Genomic DNA, 11,421 nt, shown 5'->3' with positions numbered 1-11,421 from the left:
TGGCAGGATGATGGACGTTTCTCAGTCTCACCGATTCATCCTGTGGAGTTTTTAGTCTTCTCTCTGTGCGTAAAAGAGCCTTTTGCATCCTAAAAAAATAAGAAGACAGGAAGTGATGAGAGAAGAGCGCGCAGGTTATTTCTCATGTTTAGAAATAATAGCATCTATCTATCTATCTATCCGAGTCTATTCCCAAAAGTAGGCTATTTTCTGCAGCGAGTGGGTTTTGGCATCTGAAAAAAAAAAATCTGGTGCGTAAAAAAAGAAGAAAAAAAGGAGAGAGAAAGCGCTTGAGTCAAACTTTGTGCGATTCAAAGCCCACCCAGCTGCAGATCGATGTCTTGAAAATCCTTTTTTCCCGTTCGACATCTCGATCCGTTTTCCTTCTCCAGTTCACCCTCATGACAGCTCTGATTTCTCTGAGCCGTGAGGGCTGGGCTTCAGGAGCCAAAAGATGCGTCCAGATCTGATCTATAACTCTGACAGCTCGTGACCCCCGCGCGGCCGCTGCATGCGCGTCTAAAAATTATAAATACATGATGTCACGCGAAGCCACAAGGGGACCAGGGATTTACCAAATACCTTCCAGTTGAGCAGGAGTCCTGCCAAGTGAGGGACAACCTCCTCCTCCTCTCCTCCTCCTCTTCCAGCGGCGACAAGTGCACAGAATCGACGGAGGACAATTGAGCAGATTATCTCCTCTACTTTCCCCGCTCTGCTTCCTGGACGGTTAACGATCGGCAAGGTCTCGGCTCTCCGCACGCCGTTATCGAGCGAGCCACGGCCGCCCTGATTCCCGTCAATAAGGACGGGTGGGTAGCGGGTGATTTGGAAGTGGGGGTTCCCCGGCTGATGATGCCCTTTGCTGCGGGCTGGTGAGGAGCAGCACCGACCTCCGGCTTCCCTTCTAGCAACTTGTTGTTGTTGTTGTTGTTGTTGTTGTTGTTGATGCGGAGGTGATGGACGGTCTTCTCCGCCGCCCAGCGGGGATCCTCGGCTCCCCCCCGGCTTCTGGGAGCCAGCCCGCGGGCTCCGACATGCTCACCTCCGGCGGCGGCGGCGGCAGCAGCAAGCCTCTTGCTTTCTCCATCGAACGGATTATGGCCAGGACACCGGAGCCCAGGTCGATACCGCTCCCCAGCTGGTTCCAGTCCGCTCCCGCGGGGAAACCCGACGCCTGTCCGTCCTCGCTGCATTGTATGATCCCGCTGGTGCCGCTCGGGTACGAGCCGGGCCACCGGCTCAGCATCACCGGGCTGGATTCGGGACACTTCGACGCGTCTTCTCTCGCCGCTCCCGCAGACTTTCTGGGCTTAGGGTTGAACTATAAGAGCCAACAGGAGGACTCCTCCGCTGGGAGCCACAGCGGCGGCCAGTACAAACTCTTCCGACCCCGGGTGGTGAACCAGTCCTTCCCCGCCATGGGCACCGTGTGCTACCTGAACTGCGGCGGGGACAGCGGCGCCTGTCCCCCGCCGGCCGGCTTGGTGAACCTGCACCCGATGGCCTCGTACCTGCTCTCCGCTCGGCACAAAGCCTTCATGACGGAGAAAAGCAAGCCGTGTCTGCAGCCGGCCGGGGAGCGGTACCCGGGCTCCGGCGTGCAGGCCTTTAAGGAGCTGTCTCCCAGCCAGATCCAGCACTACATGAAGGAGCGGGACCACATCCTCACCGAGAAGATTTTCAAGGGCTCCGCGGCGGCGGCGGCCCGGCTCGGCGGCTCGTGTCCCGGCAACAAGCCCAAAGTCTTCACCTGCGAGGTCTGCGGCAAGGTGAGAGAAAGTCCTGCACGGAGGATTTCTTTTCTTTTTTATTTAATCTCAAACTAAACCCAAATCACAGGAACTTCTCCAAACATGCACCGTGTGATTCACGTGTTAATTAAACAATCAATTCTGAGGCTTTCATTTCTGATTATTTTCTTTTTACATTTTTCTTTTTCGTGTTTTCCTCTGGATGGATTTAAAAATCCAGATTAGGAACTACGAATCGGATTTACTCAAAATGTCTTTGGGAAAATATTTGTTTTAACATTTTGTAGCCTAAATAATAAAAAAAAAACAATGTATCCGATTGTTTATTATTATAGTTGTAGGGTCATTAAATCATAAAATGAAAACAATTAAAGGGATCGTAATTCCCTTTAATTTAGGAAGAAGTCATTTGAATTATCAGATTTGAAGAAAACAAACGTGGTAATGCTTTATTAAATAAATGCGCGTTGATATTAAATTATAAGACACGATCGCCACAATTAAAAAACAAAAAAAGACTAAATATAGAAACAAGCTGGATTCATTTCGTCTTAGTTACAGGAAAGATTCAAATAGTTTCATTTAGAAGTGTTTGGAATGATTTCTTCACGCCTTTTTCAGTATAAATCTGGGTTTTTTCAAAATAAGATGTTTTTGTTGCGTCGTTTCGTTTTTTTTTTCTTCCTGAAGGATTCTCCTTTTTTGTGAGTTTTTAAGCTTTTCTCAGACGCCCAAATCTAAATGAAATGTTCATTTCTCTATTAAATCAAGATGAATGATTCATTAAAAAAATCATCTTACTTTTAAAGATTATATTTTCGGGGCTTTTCTCTTTATTGTAGGCTACAGTGACAGTAGCTAGACAGGAAAAGGGGAGAGAGATGGGGGACGTAAGGGAAGCAGACAGGACTCGAACCGGCGCCACTGCAGGATTTAGCCAAAATGGGGCAAACGCTTTTACTGGGTGAGCTAAAGGCCGACCCGTGTGCTTCTTTTTAAGGCATTTTTATGGAGCATTTCAAAACGGATGGGTAAAAAAGGACATAGAAAACAGCCTATAGAAATGAGGAAAGGGAGGCAAAAATGAATAAAAACAAAACAAAACAACAGAAACACAGAGCCGAAGAAGCCGAATAAAACAAAAAAAACAACTAAATGAAAACCATTTCCATATAGATCTATATCTAGATAGATATTTTTATTTGAAGGAAGTCTTGTGCAGACTCTTTGAGTCAAGTAAAAGGAGTTACGTGCAAAGAAAAGCGCACCGACTAAAACAGAAAAAGATTGGGCGCCTGGGTAGCTAGAGCACGCGCCCATATACAGAGGTTTAATCCTCGACGCAGCGGCCGCGGGTTCGACTCCGACCTGCGGCCCTTTGCTGCATGTCATTCCCCCCTCTCCCCCCCCCTTTCATGTCTCCATCTGTCCTATAAGAAATAAAGACCGTGGCCGGGCCGACCGTGGCAGGCGCACATATACATAGAGGTTTATGCCTCGACGCAGAGGTCCAGGGTTAAAGTCCGACCTGTGATGATTTCCTGTATGTCTTCCCCTTCTCACCTAGCTGCCCTGTCCATTAAAGGCGGAAATGCCCCAAACATAAATAAATAAAGGCCTAAAATGCCCTAAAAATAATCTAAAAAACAAAAACATTTTTATGTTAAAATGTATACAAGTCAACTAAGACAAAAAAACTCAGCTACTACTTAGCTACTATACAAAAGACTGTAAAAATGATAATAAATGATGACTACTGTAACTGGAGTATGAGTCCTACTGTACACCAGGTTATTAATATATGGTTATAAACACAGAGAAACAACTTCTAAAAACATGAAATATTCTTGACATTGACGCGGGTTGTTTAGGACTTTAACATCTTTCTTGTGCTGTGCAGGTTTCCATGGTTATTATTGTGTTATTAAGGACACATTAAATCTACTCAAAGTCCATGTCCCTGACACATTACCTTTAATTAGAGTCAATCTGATCATTAAAGGGAACCGGGCACATTTTTTTTTCTTCATTTTTTAAAAAGTTTTAATGGAAAAGATCCCGAGCCATTCAATAAATCCTTAAACTGATGAGACATAAGGGGAGATTCAAGTGGTTTCAAAGGGAAACTAAACTAAATGACGTGAATGTGCCATTTTCTGTTTTCTCGGGGTGACGCATGCCTTTGGTGTGGGAGACCTGGGTTCGATTCCCACTGCAATAAGATAAGATAGACTTTATTAATCCCACACTGTGGAGATTCCTGTGCTACAGCAGCTCAAAAATAAAAAAAATTATCAGAATAACACAAATACACATTAAGTAGACATAGGAGAAAAAAATATACATTAAGTATAAGAAATAGAAAAAAATAGAATTAGTTATAATAATAATAGTAATAAATCAAACATATTTACACAATAAACCTTCTATAAACAGACAGTATATAAACACAGATATACAGATGAGTAAGGTGCGATGAATAGTGATACATCAACCAATGTGTCCCTGAGCAAGACACTTAACCCCTAGTTGCTCCTCTGACATATATAGCAATTGTAAGTCGCTTTGGATGAAAGTGTCAGCTAAATGACATGTAATATAATATAATGTAATGTTCAGCTCTGGAGAATAAAAAAACGTGTATGTCGTTATGTGAAGGGTTTGATTTGGTGTTTAGAGAAGTATGTTTTAATGTGTTTGATGATTTGAATGCATTATTATTATTATTATTATTATTATTGGGCACCCGGATAGCTCAGTTGGTAAACTAAAGGTTCAGCGCCGATCTGAGGCCCTTTGCTGCATGTCATTCCCCCCCTCTCTCTCTCTCTCCCCTTTCATTTCTTCAGCTGTCCTGTCAATAAAGGCCTAAAAATGGGCAAAAAATTATAATCTTATTATTATTATATTTTTGTAATTTACTCAAAGTCCATGAAGGGACCCCTGACAGATTACCTTTAATTAGACTCAATCTGATCATTAAAGGGCACCGTGCAGATTTATTTTCTTCTTTCTTTTCCTTTTAAAGTTTTAATGGAAACGCTCCCGAGCCATTCATTAAACCCTTCACCCTGCTGTTGTCCTCGGGTCAAACTGGACCCGTTTTTAAAACGTTTCCATATCAGAAATTTGGGGTTTCTTTCTTTCCACCAAATTGTAAAAGAAACTAACGTGGATGGTTCCGTACAACCATTACTCTTCACAGGTAGCATAGAGGATCAGTCCACTACTTTTATTGAATTGAACAAAAAAGAACAACAAAAGGTTGGAAAAAAAGTTTTCATTTAAAATTTGGACCCCGAAAATGAATAAATAATAAATTGGAAATGAACACTTTTTTTTTTTTTTTTTTACACTTTTGACATTTTTGTCGCTTATTTTGCCATTTTTAAATAAAACGTTTTTGTCTCTTTTCAACGTTTTTTTTAGCAGACTAATGCTATAACATTGAATAAAACAGCCAAAAGTCAGTGCTAGTTGTGAACTGATCCTTCCTTTGACTTGTGAAGAGCGTTTCATGGAACCATCGGTGATACTTTTGGGCAGTGAGGTTGAAAGAAACCCACATTTCTGCTATAGAAACTTTGAAGAATAGGCCTACATGATGTCAGCTTTCTGTTTTCTCCCTGCAGCTTTGGAGAATAAAACCAAAGTCAATGTCGTTTTGATGTTTAGAGAAGTGTTTTGGATGTGTTCGATGATTTTGTATTATTACATTTTTGTAATTGTCTCTCGCAGATCTTTAACGCGCACTACAACCTGACCCGCCACATGCCCGTGCACACCGGCGCGCGGCCGTTTGTGTGTAAAGTTTGCGGGAAAGGATTCCGACAGGCGAGCACGCTGTGCCGACACAAAATCATCCACACTCAGGTACGATGACACACACTCAAAACTCAGAAACTGACTTCAGTCAAACTAGAAATAGTTTTTTTTTGTTTTGTACATAAGTTAATTAAATATTAATCTGGCAGTAACATAAACAGTCAGTATATATATATATATATATATATATATATATATATATATATATATATATATATATATATATATATATACTGACTGTTTTATTTATAGGCTACACTTGTTTTCTTCCCCTGTTGATCATTTTTAAGGGACTCGTCCCCCCTGTGGAAGTGGAAATTACGCCCTAGATCAAGCAATCCAAAGTGCTTTACAGGGTCAAAAATACATTCAAGATAGAACATTAAAGGAAGGTTAGCATGAACAGGAAATGGTCCTGGCAACATTTTACTGTCCTATATGTTTGTTATTTACTTCTCTTTTTTTGTCATTTATTATTTGACTTTTTAGTTTTTTCTCCCACACATGAGATCCATGATTTAAAAAAAAGAAAAAGCAAACAGAACATGTGATCATGATTAAAGGCCTGTTTTTCTGTTTGTTTTCAGCTTGTTCACAAATCCTCACCAGGATCAGGACACATGAATAACGTTGATGGTCTAATAGCTCCTGTATTCAAAGACCTGTCAATCAATTTGAAAGCGATACACTGTGAAAAAAGGTTTTTTAATTTTTTTGTCAGCACTACACGTTATTTCATGTCGTGTCAACAAAAAAAACGTTCTATTATAATTGCAAGTTGCCATTTGATATTAGTTGTTGTAATAACTTCGTAATTAGTTGTAAAGACTTAGCATAGTTGTTAGGAAAACTTGGTAATTCAACTATTGCTGTACCCTCAACTATTGTCGTTACGTTGGCAGCACAATCCAGAAAGAGTTGTTCAAACTCAAAATAAGTCATGCAACTAGTTCACTTGTTATTTTAAGTTGATACGACTAAGCAACTTTTCACATTGTAGCAGTTTCCAATCATATGTTTTATTAGATGTGTTGTGGGCGGGACTGTTTGAGTCTTTTATGAGGAGTGATCTGGTCAGAGAGAGACACACACACACACACACACACACACACACACACACACACACACATACACACACACACACACACACACACACACACACACATAAATGAACACACACACATACATGAACACACACATACATGAACACACACACACACACACACACACACATATACATGAACACACACACACACACACACACACACACACACACACACACACACACACACACACACACACACACACACACACACACACACACACACACACACACACACACACACACACACACAGACACACACACACACATACATGAACACACACAGACACACACACACACATACATGAACACACACAGACACACACACACACACACACACACACACACACACACACACACACACACACATATACATGAACACACACACACACACACACACACACACACACACACACACACACACACACACACACACACACATACATGAACACACACATACATGAACACACACACACACACATGTGTGTGTGTGTGTGTGTGTGTATGTGTGTGTGTGTGTGTGTGTTCATGTATGTGTGTATTTATTTTATGGCTCATGGTCGCATTATAAGTCAGACTGAAATTTGGACTGTTTGCGTAAATGGGCTTCAGAAATGATAAGACTGTTGTGTTTGATCTCCTCCTGTGGTTCCACTGTGACACTCCTTTAATACCTGAACACATCAATAGCTATCCCTACACTATGTATCCACTTAGTTTAGTTTAGTTTATTTGTTTCACAGATAATACAAAATAAATGACATTGAAGAAAAAATACAAAAAAAAAAAATACACGTGAGGGTGTGGTAGAAACCTGTAACGGCTTATATTAAAACCACAACTAAAGTGTATTAGTGTACACTAATGTAGACATACACAATCCAAAATACATTTTAAGTGTTAGTGTGCAAAATATTCATAAACATGTAATAAAAAGAGATACATATAGAGAAACAGAAATAACTGCCATATTTACAGTAAAAACAACAGTTTTCTAAGAGTTGTACAGTTTAGACAGCAGTTGGCATTTCTAAGTCTGTTTTCATACATAGAAAATGACATGGAGGAATCCATTAAATGTACATTTTCATTCCACAAAATAATTCCATGAATGGATGTTTCCACTGGAAATGCAATAATTGTTATTATATGGATTTAAAGTTCATTACAACAAAAACACAAAATATACTATTAATCAGATATGTGTTACATTGCCAGGAGATAAAATAAGATGAGATAAGCGGATAAGAAAAACGTTATTGTCTGTCACGAGTAGTCTCGCTCTGCCAGACCTTCCTCCAAAGCGCGCTGAAGGAGGGTCTGTACGGTGGCCGACAGGGGCAAACACACTGCAACTTAATGAAACACACGCAAATAGACAAAACACAGGCGATTTAAGAAAACATCTTCATTAATTTGACAACACATGTGCAACGCATTTAGCGAACGTGCTGAAAATACACACAACCAAATACACAAATGCGCTGCAAATACAGAAACAATGCAAAAAGAAAAGCATACAATTCCCGAAAACAAATGCATCAAAAAAACCCGTTGCATCCAGTTTACACAACGCAAGTTCTCCAGGCCTCTAGGGGAAGAGCTAAGTGGAACAGCTTGATTTTCGACACCACTGCGCATGTGTTGTCAAATTAATGAAGATGTTTTCTTAATTTGCTTGTGTTTTGTCTATTTGCGTGTGTTTCATTAAGTTGCAGTGCGTTTGCCCCCTGTCGGCCACCGTAGGTCTGGTTACTCCACATGGCAACTGGGGATGGGAGAAAAACGTGCTCTGGTTTAATGGCATTTCTTCTCCAATCACAATCGTTATGGGCGGTGCTAAACTACGCACAGAGTCGCTGTAAAATAGTCATGCGAGAGAAAACTCAGATTGGACAGATAGTCTAGCTAGCTGTGTGGATTTACCCTGCAGAGATCTGAGGAGCAGTTAACCAGAGTCCTCATAGATCTACCAGAGTTTAAAATTCCCACACAAAGAAAGAGGAAGGCAAACGGAAAATACATGTATCCGGCGAAATTTCCTGCAGCACCAGAGCAATCCCGGAAGTGGAACGCCAAGGATATAGACTAGTCACGAGTGACAGAAATTTGTCTTTGACAGGGCAGGCTCAAATGATATAAAATACTAAGAACTAGAGCTGAAGATCTTTGCCCATGCCCGACGGGTTCGGTCTTAATTTCTATAATTTTACACGGGCTCGGGCTTGCGCTCCGGGTTGCGCGGTAAATGAGCGGTCAGCTGATGCGTTATATGGTAAGGTGAAACGGAGACTGGCCTCTGGCGATTACGTTTTGGTTGCACCGGCAAAGAAAGCAAAGTCTGAGGTGTGGAAAACTTTTGACCATGTGTATAATGAGAATAATGAGCCAGTGTATAAATTACTTCATTCTTGACAATAAGAGAAAAGAGCTGTGTACGAGATATGATCCCTCCTTCTGGTACCAGTCAACATATTTATATTTGTATTTCCTTTTTTATTCTTCCAGGAAAAACCGCACAAGTGTAACCAGTGTGGGAAAGCCTTCAATCGCAGCTCCACCCTCAACACGCACACACGCATCCACGCCGGGTACAAACCCTTCGTCTGCGAGTTTTGCGGGAAAGGATTTCATCAGAAGGGTGAGGAAAATTGAGGGAAAACATCATACATGGTACCCCCGGGGTTTCCACAAGTTCAATTTAAGACCTTTTTAATACTATTTAGAAAGAAATGTAATACCAACGTCATGGACATATTGGCAAAAGTATGTAGGATTTTCTTTATAACTGTGTGGAGATTCCACGCTTGAGAGGGATTTCATGCATCCTCCCCGATGTTATGAACTAGATTCCCCTCAACGACTCACTTTGTTTCCTCCTTTTATTTTGGCAGATTTGGCAGTTCAATTTGCTTAGTTTGAAGTATCTTTGGGTCTCAAGATGTTAAATCTTTAGTGTGTAACTTTTTGATATTATTGAAGGTCTGTTACATTCAAGCCGTTGCCAAATGAGTTGCTATAAAGCTAATTAAGACTATCAGCTCCACACAACTCTCTCTGTATTTCTCAGTGTGACTATGTTCAGAAACTCAAGTGAAGATAATGACCTCTTCTGAAGAGTCCATCATGTTTTTTTAATCCTCCGTGTCCTCCTTGGCTACTAGTAACTGCGTGGAGGAGGGGTGGGGGTAATGTGTGATCACGGAAGGCTTGTGTCATGTGGACACGCCGACAGTGTTGTTGTCATTACTTAGAATTCCTCATGGGGGCGACAGAAACTACGCTCTATAGCTTTAAGTTCTCTAGCTGATTAGTCTTTAGGAGAAAAACCTTTGAAAGTGCAAAGAGAGAGAAAATATACACATTGCTGTAACCAAATATAAATAACAGAAAATGACATGTATCTGTAATGTCATGATGAGATAAAACGGACCGATTGGCAGATACGCAGCGGGTTTGAAGCTGGATAATGTCTCTGTGCATAAGTGAAATTTACAGGGGGGACGGGGGGGGATAAACATTCACCAGAATGCAAGGAAGTGAAGCGTTTGACGCTCAAGGTTTTTTCCCCAGTTATAATCTGTCCCCCTAGCCTGGTTGACACCAGACCCTTCTCAGTTGTAACTGAGAGTGGGTCTGGGGAAGGTTCATTCACAGCCCATTTCCAAAGGGGCGTCACCAACGGACGCCACTCAAATGCCTCGGGGCGCAATTGGATAGTCCTTCAACCAATCAGACCAACGATCCGGGTGACGTAGCAGCGGCATCAGCGGGTTGCTGCGCTTCGGTGGCCGTCATGTTGAATGTAAACAAAAAACTGCTCGCCGTCGCTGCGCTACCGTCATCGTGTAAAGCCCGCCTCAACGGTTGTGATTGGTGCCTCGATTTGGAAAAATTGGAAATGGGCTCGAATGGGCTCTCGGCCAGACGGACTTACAGAGAAAATCTCAAATTTGCCATAAGTACGTCAGGGTTTTCCCAGGCTACTGTCCCCCCCCAATGTTGAAAGAAAACCTTCGCCCTTGGGGCAGCCCTACAAAAATGATTACTCAAAGTGTTTTGTCTTTTTTTTCGTCTGACTCCTTGTCCTCTGACTTTTGTGCAGGAAACTACAAGAACCACAAGCTGACGCACAGCGGCGAGAAGCAGTTCAAGTGTTCGATCTGCAACAAGGCCTTCCACCAGGTGTATAACCTCACCTTCCACATGCACACGCACAACGACAAGAAGCCCTTCACCTGCCCCACCTGCGGCAAGGGCTTCTGCAGGAACTTTGACCTGAAGAAACACATCAGGAAGCTGCACGACCTGGCCGGCCCGCAGTCGCCCCTGCAGGCTTGAGAGACGCTCCGCTCCGACCTGGACAATGACTCTGTACCTGGTTTTATACAGCCGATGCTCCTTTCCCTTCATCCCGTCGCACCAAAAACTTACATCAGTGTCCCCATCAGGCCGGAAACCAGATTTACGGAGCCCTGTAGGTGTTAGAGAGAAACTTATTCTCATAAATTAGGAACTTGTGCCCTCAATAAATGTGCTTTGTCCCTCCCCCCCCCCGAAGAATCAGAATCGATAATGGATAAGAAACGGAATCAAAAGGAAGAATCGGAATTGGATTCAGAATTGTTCAAATCAAAACGATGCCCAACCCTATTTTGAACCCAATATGCTTCTTTTAATCAATAATTGGTGCCCAGAAATCACTAAATCTTGCTCTTCACTTCACTTTTTTTGGCCACT

At 42.1% G+C, this 11,421-nt stretch overlaps 1 protein-coding gene across 1 annotated transcript; it reads left to right on the top strand.

Moving 5' to 3' along the window:
• The first annotated feature begins 959 nt into the window (after positions 1-959).
• Positions 960-11,022, top strand: fezf1 (FEZ family zinc finger 1). The gene is made up of 4 exons (XM_078256010.1): positions 960-1,772; positions 5,493-5,627; positions 9,190-9,322; positions 10,787-11,022. Exons 1-4 carry the CDS (start codon positions 960-962, stop codon positions 11,020-11,022), a joined length of 1,317 nt encoding a protein of 438 aa, XP_078112136.1.
• The last annotated feature ends 399 nt before the right edge of the window (positions 11,023-11,421 follow it).

This window comes from Sander vitreus, chromosome 8 (assembly GCF_031162955.1).
Source record: "Sander vitreus isolate 19-12246 chromosome 8, sanVit1, whole genome shotgun sequence".
NCBI classification, from domain to species: domain Eukaryota; kingdom Metazoa; phylum Chordata; class Actinopteri; order Perciformes; family Percidae; genus Sander; species Sander vitreus.
The sequence above is the reverse complement of the archived record's forward strand: the minus strand, read 5'-3'. Positions and strand labels throughout refer to the sequence as shown.

Bases quoted from the DNA above. Each gene is read 5' to 3' on its own strand.
- fezf1 (XM_078256010.1), top strand. From the start codon at position 960: ATGGACGGTCTTCTCCGCCGCCCAGCGGGGATCCTCGGCTCCCCCCCG. The intron at 1,773-5,492 runs GTGAGAGAAAGT...TGTCTCTCGCAG, and splicing joins CCTGCGAGGTCTGCGGCAAG to ATCTTTAACGCGCACTACAA. The intron at 5,628-9,189 runs GTACGATGACAC...TTATTCTTCCAG, and splicing joins ACAAAATCATCCACACTCAG to GAAAAACCGCACAAGTGTAA.